At 39.2% G+C, this 15,529-nt stretch overlaps 1 protein-coding gene across 7 annotated transcripts in view; it reads left to right on the top strand.

Moving 5' to 3' along the window:
• Positions 1–15,529, top strand: part of pclob (piccolo presynaptic cytomatrix protein b) — a 62,144-nt gene that overhangs the window by 13,000 nt on the left and 33,615 nt on the right. For all 7 annotated transcript variants that reach the window (XM_069711148.1, XM_069711147.1, XM_069711146.1 and 4 more), the window contains exons 10-12: positions 47–1,393; positions 1,977–3,131; positions 14,461–15,408. In XM_069711148.1, the coding sequence (XP_069567249.1) occupies positions 47–1,393; positions 1,977–3,131; positions 14,461–15,408 (3,450 nt within the window). The remainder of the gene's footprint in view (positions 1–46; positions 1,394–1,976; positions 3,132–14,460; positions 15,409–15,529) is intronic.

The raw sequence follows: 15,529 nt of genomic DNA, 5'->3' as shown, positions 1-15,529 counted from the left end.
AACTAACTAACTCCTGACTTACTTGTGTTTTGTATTTGCATTTCAGGTGAAAGAATGGCTGTGTCTCAACTGCCAGATGCAGAGAGCACTTGGAGCTTCTGAACCTCCAGGCCTCCCCATGATAATTCCACAACCTTCACCAAGCAAAGAGGTCCCTGCCCCCCCACAGACAAAAGAAATCCCAGTGTCAGCTACTCAAGAAGACATTCCTAAGCCAGGCGCACCCAAAACTGAGCTTGTTAACATTGCTACAGCCAACAAAACAGATTCCCCAGCCATTAGTGTACCAACAAAAAAAGTTTCCCCTACAGCTGCTTCATTGCCTGACAAAACTGATTTACCCACTATCTCAAAGACTGATGTGTCACCGGCTTCACAAAAGCCTTCTACAGAGACACCCAAAGGACAGCCTGGTGCACCTCAGCAACAGACTTCACAAGTTCAGCCTCCTTCTAAGTTTGCTCCACCACCAGGTCCAGAGGCAAGACAGCCACCCCTTCAACAGCCTCCAAAGGCTGGGACCACTCCGGCCAAATCTGCACCACCAGCAGCTCAGCCTGCTAAACAGGAGTCAGGAAGCTTCTTTGGCTTTGGCGGACCTAAAACACAGCCTACTGCAGCAAAACCTTCTGAGTCAGTGACAGGAAAGATGTTTGGCTTTGGGTCGTCTTTCTTAAGCTCTGCATCGACTTTGATAACCTCAGCTGTCCAGGATGAACCTAAAACTACACCACCTACTCCACGAAAGATGTCCACCACAGCCATCTCTCCTAAAACGACACCTCCAGTTTCTCCTAAGATGCCCCCTGCAAAGGATACCAAACTACCTGCTGCACAGAAATCAGGGCCCACACCACCAGCTTCTCCTAAACCATTACCAGCAAAGGATACCAAACCACCTGCTGCACAAAATTCTGAGCCCACACCGCCAGCTTCTCCTAAACAATTACCTGCAAAGGATACCAAACCACCTGCTGCACAAAAATCAGAGCTCACACCGCCAGCTTCTCCTAAACCATTACCTGCAAAGGATACCAAACCACCTGCTGCACAAAAATCAGAGCCTGCACCGCCAGCTTCTCCTAAACCATTACCTGCAAAGGATACCAAACCACCTGCAGTCCAGAAAACTGAGGAGAAGAAACCAGAAAAAGCACAGCAGGATAAGACTCCATCAGCAGTACAAGCCAAAGTGGACAATGCTGTATCAGAGCTCCCCAAGGTATCAACAGACACCCAAGGTGCTTCAAAAGCAGAGCCGTCCATCTGTCCACTCTGTAAGGTCAAACTCAGCGTGGGGTCCGCAGATCCTTCAAACTACAACACTTGCACAGAATGCAAGACCACTGTCTGCAACCAGTGTGGATTTAGTCCAATGTCAAATGTGTCCGAGGTAAGTCACTGTGCCCACAATTGTTGCATTGCTTTAATTTGAGAGCTTTGATTTGACATTCTCTATTTATTCAGTGATTGATTTAAATTTAACTTAAATTTGGACAAAACCCCATGAAATATGATTTAAATCCAAATTTAAATAAAATGTTTTGTTTTATGATTTATCATCCCTGCAGCAACAATTCATTATTTGCTATAGCAAGTAATAGTGTTTAATGATCTGTAGGTTGACAATTTTGTAGTAATTTTAATGTTCTTGTAATTCTCAAGCCCATTGTAACTACTGCCAAATTAAGCTATAATTGAATACCACAACAATCCTTTGCTATTGACTAAGAATCAACAAGTATTATTTCACAATCAACATGATTATATATTGTATGAACTAATTGCCTTTGAATCAGTACATATGACAATAAGATGCTTGAAGTAGTTGAATACCTTCTCCACTCTGCATTGTTTGTGATGAAATCGTTTTAAACTTGTCCAGTAAAATCATCTCTATGTCACTTTTCTGTCAAAACAGTGTTGTGTCTTGTTTTTTCAACATTAATTTATGCATTCCCTTGCACTTGTTGCAGGTGAAGGAATGGCTTTGTCTAAACTGCCAGATGAAGAGAGCCCTTGCAGAATCTGAACCCCGTGCGCCTGCTGTAGTGAAACCACAACCCTTGCTAAGCAAGGGTCCTATACCTCCTCCCTCTGAACAGAAGGCCATGCCTCCATTTGTCCAGAAGAAGCCCGCAGAAAATACAGATGCCCAGAAAGAAGTCACTCAAACAACTCTACTCAAAAAAGAAACCATCAAAGCTGAGGCCCCAGTGCCAACTGCTGTCCAAAAGAAGGACGCACCACGACGGGATTCTGTCCAAAAGACACCGGTGTTGTCAGGTACTGAACAAGGACAAGCTCAGGATGGGACTGGCCAGCAGCAACCTGTTGGAAAACCTCCACAAATGCAGGTCCCCAAAACTACAAAGCCAGAAGTAAAGCCAGGTGCTGCAAAGCAAGAAGCTGGCAAACTGCCACAACAGCCCTCAAAATCTGTGACCCCTCCTGCTAAATCTGCACCACCAGCAGCTCAGCCTGCTAAACAGGAGTCAGGAGGCTTTTTTGGCTTTGGTGCCCCGAAAACACAGCCAACCGCTACAAAACCTGCTGAGTCAGTGACAGGAAAGATGTTTGGGTTTGGGTCATCTTTCTTAAGCTCTGCATCAACTTTGATTACCTCAGCTGTCCAGGATGAACCTAAAACTACACCACCAACTCCACGAAAGATGTCCACCACAGCCGTCTCTCCTAAAACAACACCTCCAGTTTCTCCTAAGATGCCCCCTGCAAAGGATACCAAACTACCTGCTGCACAGAAATCAGGGCCCACACCACCAGCTTCTCCTAAACCATTACCAGCAAAGGATACCAAACCACTTGCTGCACAGAAATCTGAGCCCACACCGCCAGCTTCTCCTAAACCATTACCTGCAAAGGATACTAAACCAGCTGCTGCCCAGAAATCAGAGCCACCACAACAGGCCAAGCCTACTCCATCTGCTCAGGCCAAAGTGGAGAAAGCTGCACCAGAGCTTCCAAAATCCACAGAAGTGTCCACCTGTCCACTCTGCAAGGTCGATCTCAACGTGGGCTCCAAGGATCCTCCCAATTACAACACTTGTACTGAATGCAAGAACACTGTCTGCAATCTTTGTGGATTTAACCCCATGCCTCATACAGCAGTGGTAAGTACAATACATTTAATTCTTAAACTCTCAGTTGTTTTAAAATTTGGCCTTGAAAATGTTTTCATTATGATTTCCAGCTTAAAACCTGCCATTTTTCCCATTGAGTTGCTGTGTGTTCAATTGACAGGAATGATTATTATGACTTGGTGTTATTTGTATTACTTTGACATGAGTACCACTTTTTAGTATTCAGTTCTGCTACCGAGCAGCCAACCATGAATGAGGGCGCTCCAGAGAGACAGAGAAAGGGCAGAGTTAACTCATATGCACATGTCTCAACAACAGTCAGACATTTACATTGTTATGCATCAGTCACATGAAACAAGCACATTCAACTGACACTGTAGTTAAATACAAAGGACAGAAAGCACACAGTACATCTTATTTCAATTAAAAAAAAAAAGTCTGGAGATATTGTTGGTTGGGGATATGGTGACTATTGAATGAAGGCCAATGTACCTGAAGAAAACTAATCATGAAGATACTTTCATTGTGTCCAATGTGTAATATGCTCCTCACTGGAATAGGGTTAGTTGTTGGTTTTTTTTGCCTGATGTCATTGCCACTTGGAGAAATATGAACATGTTCAGTCAGTGCTGTTGGGACATGGTTTCTTTCATGTCAGAAGTCCTATGTTCTGTAATATGCAATATTGGAGCTTTCTCTGTTTGTTCTTGCCACATGGGCATCTGAGTATATAAATAACATCAGTATTTTTACAGATTATGAATGTTGTATTGATAGTTCTTACCCAAGCAATATTTGTTAATGTCATAACTTAGTATACTTTTTATTAAACCTGCTGTTTCTTGTTGATTTTTATGCAGTCAAGCACACTTTTTGAATTGGAGTGTGCAAGCTGCACACAGCATCTTTTTTTGTCTCTATACTATGTGGAATATTCCTCTGTGACGGGAAGGGTGGACAAACTATACAAATGACTGTTATGCAGTCTTTTTATTGCTATTGAAAGTACAGCACACAAGAGGCTGAGTTCTGCTCTACTGTTTGATTTTCTTGACAAAGAACTTGAATTACAAGTGTGGTGAGATATTAGATGAAGGTGACACAGCAGTTAAAATTTAAGACAGACTTTTAACAGTGGTATGTGTGCATTTAATGTAACATGTCTTAATCTTTGAGATAATGACCTACTTTGAGAGATCTCAGACAAAACATACCAAAACATAGGCTGCATGGTAGCTTACTGTTGAGGCTATCTCTCCACTGGAGAGGCCAGAGTTATTACATAACTGCTCATGAGAAGAGTGCTTCAGCAGACTGGCTGCACTGAGCATGTATTAAAGTGATTGAGGGTTGTGCAACAGCATTAGCGAGATGGGATCTGTTGCCATCGGAGACCAGGGACCAGGGAATCTCCAACCCCCGTGAGAGATTTGAGATGGCAAAGCCCTGTGATATGCCAATAAGTAGAGGTGAAACGGATTAAGTCCGACACAACACAATGAAGTACGTTAGAACAGCAGACATTTTTTTTTCAGGCCATCTGCTCTGTCACGGATCAGTGGCTCCATGTAATTCAAAAAATTTCCCTTAATTTAATGTGGGTGGCAATAAAACACATGTAACTATGACTTCACCAGACATGCAGGTTGTGGTTGAATGCAACGCTGTGTCTCCTTGCCTTGTAATATCCTATATGTGAGGTGAATTAATACTTTTCTCTCCACATCAGTTTTTTTTTTTATTTGTCTGAACAGCTCAAATTTCCCTGTGGGATTAATTTTTTGCAGTCAAAACTTTTTGTTTTGTCAGATCCCAACAATGTAACAGATGCATTTATTGAGATAATGTGACCTGCTTTCTATCATTCCTGCTTTCTATGAAAGATAAAATGTTCCTGGCTGACAGTTGCTTCCATGAGAATAAGAATAATGTTCCCCCAGACTTCTTTCTTTATTTCTGCCTTTAGTTTGTTTTCAGATTACCACGCGCTCAGCCCAAATGGCAGGTTATTATGGAAAAATAGCACTGGAAAAGATGTGCCTCTTATGTAATTGACACATCTCATATTTGTTGTTGACACCAGAGAGGAGGGAGAGCCTAAGGGTTGTGGAGGGATGGGGGAAGGGATAAGCATAAATGACGGATGCTGTGTTTACAACATAGATTCATTCCTTTTAATAGCTGAGGAGCACAGGAATAGCGTGGCCCCCAAACAACTGGACAGGATGAGCAGCCACTGCTGTCCCATGACCTGCTGTATCCAAAGTGGCCGTGCATGTCAGCTCTCTATCATGCATGTGTGTGGCTTTTTTTTAGTTGGAGGCCAGAAGTGCCTCTTTTTAAAATATAAAAAAGAGACCTTGTAAGGTCTGAAAGAAGAGGAGGCTGCTTTAGGCAAAGTGAGTGCTAGCAGCAAGTCAATCCATTGTTCCTGTTGCCTGTTCTGCTTCAGCTGATGCCATTAAAGCCTAGGAGTGACTGTTTTCTGATAGGTAGGGCACACGTGTGTCATGCTTTGCCAGCTAAAGCTTTGTGTAACAGACGAATCAGTATGAATGATAATTCCTCAGTCTTTTTTTTTTTAACATGCCACCATGTGGCTATATCTCTGGCTTAAAATAAATGTTATTGCTCAGTTTTTCTAGTACAAAACCCTGACAATTTTTTTGTCTTAGCATTTAATCAGAAGCATTGGAAGAATTCTGACTTCCATTCAAGGCAAGGCAGCTTTGGGGAGTTTGTTGAGATTACTACATTCAAATTCCAACTCTCAGCTTTAATTTGAGTTTGAGCTGTGTGTGTGTGAGATATACTCCTTTTAAACACATGGTGCCCAAATTGCAAGGGTTCAAAAGTAATTGTATACTTGGCCAATAATTGTTTCTAAATATTTCTCAGGTTTTCAACATTACTTTAAGCACAAAAGAGCTGGGGGTGTACATTTTCTTTGTCAACAATCATGACATGTCCTGACCATTACCTCAGAGTATTCACCATTAGAGCAGAGAGGCCAGGTTACACTTTGCAGAAATACACTAAAAGAAAAAGGAAGAGTTGTGACTTTAGCCAAAAACATCAAAACCCATTGGACGATTGTTTTTTTTAACATCATGGTTATCTGTCCAATTATATTTGAAACTTTGGCCATTGTATGTTAAAAGATACGTAAAGGTAAAGGTATGCAAATAATAAATGTATTGTCTCTATGTAAATTCAATTTTTTTTTCTCACTTTTCATTCATTTATAGAAATGATGAGTTTAATTGACTTTTCATCCAGGTATTTTTTCAAACATATTACGTTTAATGAAGCTGAGTTTGGAAGACCTAATGACAATAGAAAAAAAATTATGTAGACCTCAACATTCTTTTCTTCTCAACAGCACATTGTTTGTTCTGTGTTTTACCACTTTCAGAATTTTCTAAGCCCTGGGAATATATGAAATGGGTATGGGCAGGCAGAAAGTGTCCCTTTTGCCCAGTAGTTAAGGTGCATACTGTATACAGTAACTGTAGTGTTTATGGCTCCCAGCATTTTGGACTTGTGTTATTTGTAAAGCCAGAAATAATTAAAAAAATATATATTAAAAGAAAAAGGCACTGAGATTCATTGAAAAATACTACAAAGTTGAAAAAAGTTGCTTTATCTCTGATATACAGGCCTAGCAGAGAGTGCCCTTGAACCTTAAATGTGACACTTTTTTAGTCTTTTAATTAGCCCCAACATTTGTATATTCTTTAAACACACCAGAGCCCCTTTGGACAATATTGATAATGATCAGTGTTAGACGTTAAGAGTATTTTCTACAAACATTTTCATGATCAAATTGAATTTGTGTAGGAACTGTCCCTGGTGTTGAAGAAAAAGATGGATACATTTTAAAGGAATGACACATTTAACCCTTTGAAATATATACTTCGTGTGTTGTAAACAACACAGATATAGTTTGCTCCCCTTGGTGATTAATATTGGAAGTCGGTTTATGACAGCAAACTTTGATTGTTTTAGCTGCTGCATGAAGCTGATGCTACTTTGAACAGTGGAGTGCCTGGCTGTTTTGGGTGGACAAGGCATATTTACATTCAATTTCAAACTGGAGAGAACAAAAAAAAATAACCTCCCAGATGGGAGCTTAATTTACAGTAAAATCTTAATTTTCTAACACATTTTGATGGAGCTAAGGACTCTATATCGATCATGCGGTTGTTTATTGGCTGCAGAGATTTATTTACCACACATTCAGTCAGTAACAACTTTATAACTGTAAAACTAAAATGAACAATCTTGAGCTTGATGGATAAGGGAGAAAATTCAACCTGTCTCCATCTCCCCATCATCAAGCCAGATTAAGATTGGAAACTCCAGAAAAAAAATCATATTTTTACTTCTGCCTAATCAAAACTGTAAATTAATGAGTAAACAACAGCCTTATAACAACCAGTCAGTGAACACTCCAATTGAACCTGATTTAAAACAAAAATCTTCAGATTCACATTTATTGCAATTTTTCACATATTATTGCAGAAATGAAGCACAGCAATGCTAACTCTATTTTAATCAAAGCAGTACTTTGCAGCCTTGTCAAAATGAATGAGTAAACAACTCACAACATTCCAAAAATCTGTCAAACTAAAACGTCAGGGGGGCAGTTGGGTGTTTCTGGTTTACGTTCAGTAGGAAGAGAAAACTTCATTGGTGAGTCTTTTGAATCTATAGAGTTGAATATGATTAATGTCATATGTATCCTTTGGCTAGTTGACTGACATGCAAATTATATTTGCATAACGGAGGCATGTCTGTAGATGAGAAGAGCAAGAAGATGACAGAAACTGGTAGATTAATTTCACTAAGCAGTTTTTCTGTTAATTTGTATGTATTTATGTCAGTGTAGTTTTGTTTTTTAATTTAAACATTTCTGATTTTATATCACTTAGTTTATGAAGTCAATTTGAGCTCAGGATAAAAAGTATTACATTTAAAAGACATGAATAAAAGCTGTGGTTAATGGTTACTGCTGAAGGCTCCACTGCATCTCTAGGTGCTATTAGTCGCCCTATACGTGGTTTGGAGGTACTCGTTAATCTGCAATCTTTTTTAAGAGCTTCTTCAGTTCTAATGCTTTGATGCATTTTTCTTAAATTTAGGAAGGCTAAAAATGAATTCAGAGGAATTTACAGCCATATTAATCCTTAAGATTGTTTTGGGGAAAAGGGCCCTGATCTGTGCAAGATGTGTTCAGTTGTAAACCAGGCAACCAAAGATTTTTGGCTCCACAATAAGGAGACACCCCCGGGTGCACCTAGTGACAGCGTTAAAAATAGTCAGACTGAGGAGAGACCAAGCACAGCCTACCTGCTGCATACCTTATCTTTTATCAGAGACTCTTTTAGAGGGTACACTCAGGCTAGTCGTACTAAAATTGAAGTTCCTGCTTGATGACAATGAAACAGTCTTGAATTGTCTTATATTATTGTGAATAATGACATCAATGTTGTATTTATTCATTGCCACTACTCTGTTTTTTTATTGGAAATTACTGTGTCACTCTATTTGCTTTTGAGAGAATAAATTGTATTCAATGTTTCATGATATTCATAAGGCTGTGACACTTATCCCTCTTGCGGCAGTGATTTTCCTGAAAAGGATCCATGTTGCTATTTTAATACACTGTATGTCGCGGCTCTTTGTCAGTAAAGAAGGAGCGGAACCTCCCTGAAGAGGTTCAGCTCTGTTAATGTATCTCAGACTCTCTCGCATTTTTATAGTGTCTTTGCCCTCTATTCATGCCACACCCTCTCACTGACTCCTCTGCCAATCTTCATCCCATTGCATCCTTCAATCAAAGGGAAGTTTGCTGATGCAGACTGGAAAAAAGAAACATTGGTGCATTTCCTTGCCTTTAGAAAGAAGCAATCTGCTTATTACAGATTAGTAGGTCAACATTCTCTTTTATCAGAGGGCTTGATTTATGTGGAGCCCTGCTCTGTGGGGGCTGCTGAAAGCCAAGTATATTAGCAGGCTACGGCTTGTGCCAAAGGCATCTGCCAGAAAATCAATATGAACCGTACCAGCTCCAATAGCAAAGGCAGTAAAGCTCTGAAAGTGAGGTTGAGAAATAGTGATGTAGTCCATAGCCAAAAGGCCACCCTTTCTATCCAGCTAGCATTAAATGTGAACGGATAACTGGCGACAGGTGTACAAATAATATCTATTTTACTAAAATTATTCATTTGTGTGGAAATACATGAGTGACATATCTATCCTGTTTGGATCAGTTTGATATCTGTTTGACCATTTGAATTCAATTTTGATTTGTTTGATTTACAATGTCTTTGTTGCCTCACACATCTGTCATACCTCCACTCATAGTTAACAATATGTATCCCCCTTGTCAGTTACCATGCATGGAGGAATGTGCCAAATGTGTACGTAAAATATAAAGACCAATAAACACATTTCAGTATTTACATTGTATATTAAGGTATCTCAAAGGTTGAATGTAATCTCTGGTTGATGCAGGTTGTTTTCTTAAAATGTTGCATAAAAAGCATACTGTCTTTTGCTTTGAGTAAAGTGAACCGGGCATTTCTTTATAATGCTCACCAGATCTACCTTAATGCAGCGAACCTGAGTGTCAAGAGCATAATTGCCTGACTGCTGTCATTGTGAGGGTCCGGTAATCCAGCTCATAGGCTAATCGTGTGGAGCAGCCTGTCCCACAGCTCTTTGCTCATAGCTGCTGATCTTTACTCATAAAACAGATTTAATTAGACAAAAGGATGATGGCGACTTTCCAACCCCCGTGGCACTGATGCATAGCTCTGACTGTGTGGCTGTGAGGCAGTGACTGGCACTGGAGGGGGATGTGATGGGATTACGTATTTTATGTTGACTGAGATGGGGTTTTTTTGTTTGTTTTTCTGGCTGTGATTTAGAAGTAGCAGGTTAAATGATTTAACAGATGCGAGGTTAGTGCAGCGGTGGTGTTTTTATGTTTATCTTTGCCGATTTGTTTGGCATAATACACAATGCAGAAGTGCAACTTTTCATTTGCATATTGCAGCTTCTCTCCGTCAGTTCTTCACTTTGGTTGAAAAAGGTCAGTTAACATGCTGAGACTTGGAACTGTTCTATATTATGACCTTGAAAGGGTCAGGGCCATATTTAGATTCCAGGTGAGGAAGAATACAGTAAACAATCATGCAGCTTCTGGGCAACCTATGCATTGTTAATATGTGTTGATTTTAATGTGCAATCACCTTCAGTGGGTGAAAATAATTTAAGGTTAAGTAATGGGAGGAATGTCCAATGATAGACATGTTAAGAGTATAAATACGTACTGCTAATATTTACATAGCAGTCTCTCTAGAGGAATTATGAAATTGATCTATTTTACATCCAAATGCACAACTCAATTTGAATTACTTATGAGAGTTGTGCTTTTTCCTAATGTCTCAGATTGTGGTGACGACACCCTACGCTTTCATCTACAAAGAAAGAATAGATTTTTTTTTTCTTAAATAGCGTTTTCTTTCAAATGAGAATTTGATACAGGTTTAACTTAAGTTATTCTCATAGCTATAAGGATAGCATCAATGCATATGAGATAAGGCCAGGGCAACAGGTCTACAAGATGATCAGACAAGCAGGAAGAGCTGGGGTTTGTGATTGTTAATTTGTCATCTCACTGGCTTTGGTGGTGACATGATTTTACTGATTAGCATACGTAGGCAACAGGGGCATGTTCCTTGTTAGCTGTGATTACATCCTGCAAGCCACACAGAGAAGGAGAAGGAGAAGTAGAGGGATGTGTGGGGATTGTATTGCTGAAAGATGTTTAAGGCAGAATGCAGGGAGTTAAAGGTTTGTCATGTAACAAAAAAGGATTATCCATAGGAATCAACTGTATTATCCATCCATCCATCCATTATCTATACCTGCTATATCCTGAACAGGGCCGAGGTTTGAACCTGGAACCTTCTTGCCGGCACTGTGCTGCCCTCAACTGTATCATATTTATCTGTATTCCAGATGAACTATATGCAATGTACAGCAGTGTCTTAAATTGCTAAATAGAAGTATAAATCATCCTCTGTAAAATGCATCTTTTTATGTGGACTTATATAAGTTAGTGTTCAAAGGTAAACAACACTGAGGTTGAGCCTGCATAGGATCACATGAAATTGAGGGTTAAATCACTTACTGGTTTACACAATTATCAGCATCATGCACTGTGCTGATGAGGTATTGTTTGTTACTGCTGGGAACAAATAGGATTATCGTCCTGCTAACTGAACCACAACTTACTGAGCAAAAGCATCTCAGTATCACAGAAACTGGACGCATCAGTATCAGTTTTCCCCTAAGTTAAGCACTGTGTTGCATTAGTTATGACTTTATTAATCAAGCCTGTAAATATAACAGTTCTCATTAGTTGTACTTCTGTTTGACTTGAATATTTCTCAGTCAGTGAAAACATTTTACAGCAATGCAGCTAATACTTTTGATTTTTTGCAGTGTTACTACTGCCCACAGTTACGATTATGAGCAGTTATACTTCCAGTCGTCCTCTGTTTGCAGTAGATTCACGCTGATATTTTTTAATAGCAAATATCAAGTCTTTGTCAAATAATTGAGCAATTTGGAGGTATAAACAACAAAAATAACCTTTAGTCGAACAAAGTGTGCACATGACTTCAAATGATATGTTCATATTTAAAAGGTGCTTCCAGCATTGTCCTTTTAATTAAGAGTATAATGTAAAGAAGTCTTAGCAGTGTGATACTGTGGGCTTATTAATGGGAACAAAGATGAAATGTCCAGCACAGCTTGGCAGTAAGAGCAGGCCTAAGCCTTGGTATGACAGAGGGTAGATTACATCAATTCCACTCCACACGAGCCCCTGAGCTATGTTATTTATTTTTGTCACTGCATCCTGCACTAGTGCTAATCTCCAAAACAAAATACGTGTTTAGATGCACATCCGAAGACTTCTTCTGTGTATAAAGTGCATGAACATCTGTGTGCACATGTAGCCATTGTTGTACTCGGTGTGTATAGTTTCTAATACGTTATCTCATGCACAAAGCAACTAAAACTTTATGGTGTTTCGCAGTGTGTGTGTGTGTGTGTTTGTGTTTATAATCTCTCCCTCTATCCTGTAACAGAACGGCTCTCCCTGGCTCTGCAGAGGCAGGCGCATTGCTGTGATTTGGTCTGCTAGGCTCCTAGTACAGACACACTGCATTATCTATTGACAGCCTATGCCTTCCTTTCCTCTTTAACTGTCCATTAATGGATCTTAGATGTGATAGGAAATGTCTTCAGAGGATTACCTTTTTAAAGTAATAGCATTCCATATAAAATGTGATTAGCTCTTTTGCAAGGTAAGCATTTTTATTGCTGTCTAACAAGTGATGCAAGATCTATTATAATATGAGTAAGCATGTTAATATTGGGGATCGCAAGCCTTTATTAACAATTGTATTGAGGATAAATATTTATGTCTAAATGCTTTAGATTTTCAGCTGCATGAGCTGACGACTGAATTATATTACGTCAAGTGCTCTAGTATTACTCAGCATAAGAAACTGCTGTATTTGACCATATTTTGGTCTATAACAAGTCATACGCGTGTTGAGCAGTTGGAAATGTGAAAACTGAGTTATTATCCACTGCAGTACATGGCATTACCTCATTGCCATGTTGGCACATATGGCAATATGCAGTTAGAGTTGTTTTAACTAATATTTCATCCATACATCTTTTTTTTTTATCTTTTAAGTTGTGAGACCTAAATGAGCTTAAAAAACACAATTGAAACTTGTCAAAAAAATATATTTTGATGTAAAGACTCAGACAACAAAGTTTAAAAAAAAAAAATTGTTGCATGTTTGTTTTTGTCCGTGGTCCAAAAATTTTAAATACTTCAGTAAAGACCTAACGTTGTAAAGTTTCCTCCTCCAAAGCAGTTGTGGGTATGTTGTTATAATGAAAACGGTTTCTATCCATCTCCTGGTTAGGCTACTTTTGAGGGTTTGCTTTAACTGTAGCTTTACCATTGAAACAAGCTCTGAATACAGCCAAGAGTGCCGATAAGAGAGGTCCAAGCCCATTGTTTTAACATATATGGATTAAACATTTTAAGCACAACAGTCAGTGGGTTCACAGGAGAGAAAAGAGAAACAGTAAGACACACACACTGAGGCCATCAGGACAAGATATGGGTATTTTTCACAACAATGTACACTAAACATTGATTGGGTTCTCTGTACTGTTTGATTGTTCACTCTGATTGATTTCATTGCAGTACTTTGCTAAATACTTGTGAAACAAAATCATTATCAATTACTGTGCTGATTATCAGTATGTCACAGTGAGTTTAAAATACAGTATGTGAATTATTATTTATTTTATGCTTGTTTTACCGAGTCTCCAGTAGAAGACTGACAGAAAATCATGTACAGAAATATATTGAAAACAGTGTTCTCTTTACATAAAGAAGTTGAAAAATGTCAGAGCTATCAGTTCCTCTTGCATCGATAACATACATTAGTCCTGGTAGAATGCCTTTTCTTTTTTTTAAATACTGGAATAGAGCGGCTCTCTTCTCTTACAATTAGACAATATTTATAGTTTTAACATGAAATATATACCTGGACAGCATCTCTGTGTGATGTGTTGTTTGGCTAGACAATATAATCTCAATACTCATGATTCCCATTGTTTCATTGGTTTGATTTTAGGGTACTTTTTCTGTGCCCTTTGTACACTAATTTACTTGTATTAAATGGAGGTGGGACCAGGATAAAAATGTGTTGTGTTCAGTGGCTTAGGCGGCAACCGTTGAGCAATCTATTTCAATATGTGTAATTTAATTCTAATTAATACAAATGTGGTTAAAAATTGAAAAACAAATTTATTTACTCAGATATTTATTAACAATTTATTAAGTTTGTAATCCTGAATTAAGCCTGGTGGGACAGTGCACATGTGCCCACTTTTGACTGACTGTCACAGGCATAAACGCTGTTTTTTGGAGTAGCAACAAAAATACTGTAGAGAGAACTAATCTTGGTATCCTCACATACCAAAACTTAGCGATAGCAAAAAGTATCAGGCTTCAAAAGCCATGGCTATGCTGGCCAGCCGTATAAGTATTATTGTATGTTACTAATTAGAGTAGCTGGTAGGCAAGCAGCTGATGAAACAACCACAGATGTGAAGCATGAATGAAGTGCTTAATATTAATGTATCATTTACTTTTTTAAATCAGCAGCAATGTAAAAAACACCCAAAAAATATTCATTGGGCCTAAAAGTTTTCTAATTTTATGTTGTGTTTGTTTGTTTGATTACAGAAGGAATGGCTGTGTTTGAACTGTCAGACTCAAAGGGCTTTGTCAGGACAGCTGGGAGACTCAGGAAAAATTCCTCAACCTTCACCTGTACCTGCCAAGCCAGACACCCAGGCCACACCTGCAACCAAAAAGGCAGAGTCCAAAACTGCCCCCACAAAGGGAGAGCCCATACCTGGAGCTGCAAAATTACAGCCTGTACCTGCCACTGTCGAGGCAGTACCAACAGTTCCGACCCCAAAAGCAAAGGTAGAAGCTACATCTGTCAAGATGGAAGCCATGGCTACAGCAGCTTCTTCACAAGTTGAGCTCGAGACGACACTCATACCCACAACAGCAAAGGTTTCACATGTTAGCACAGAAAAACAGCCTTTGGAAGCATCCACAGCAGAACCCTTTATACCTGCTATGGCCCCTGTGCAACAGACAGAGGTAACACCAAAAGTTGAAGTGCCAAAGACAGATGTTCCCAAGACTATAGCCATGGAAAAGAAAGAAGAAGCAATGAAAATGGAAATCAGTGTGACAGAATTGCCTGAAGCTCCAGAGTCTAAACCTGATCTTATAGAAGTCAAAGCTGAGGCAGGAGTAGCTACAGCTTCCTCTCTTCCAGTGACTGAGGCTACAGTTGCACCCACATCCCCCATTGCTGCAGAGGTTGTAGCGCCAGGAGCTGTTCCAGAAACTGGAACAAAGCCAGAGCTGTCTGTCCCAAAGAAGATTATTAAGGAGGTACAGCCTGATGATCACATCAAACTGACAAAGCCAACAAAATTTTTGCAGCAAGTTGAGGCACAACCAAAGTCACAAGAAGAACAGCTGGGATTGGAAGCAGAACCAGTCGTAGCAGCTGACAGCAAAGAATTGGCTCATAAGTCAGTTGCAAAAATTACAGACATCACCTCAGTTTCGGAGACGCAACCAGTATCTACAAAAAGCATTGTAATAAAAGTAAGAAATAATTATATTTATTTAAATAATTCTTGTATTGACAAATGATCAATTAAACATGATAATATTTAAATTGTTTAAAAAAATGATTAGATACTATGCAGAGCCATTCTGTAATTAT

Source organism: Brachyistius frenatus, unplaced genomic scaffold (genome assembly GCF_029030835.1).
Source record: "Brachyistius frenatus isolate BFR_SWC_R1_liver_20210118 unplaced genomic scaffold, ASM2903083v1 Contig_97, whole genome shotgun sequence".
NCBI lineage: Eukaryota > Metazoa > Chordata > Actinopteri > Embiotocidae > Brachyistius > Brachyistius frenatus.
This window is presented reverse-complemented; position numbering and strand designations above follow the sequence as displayed.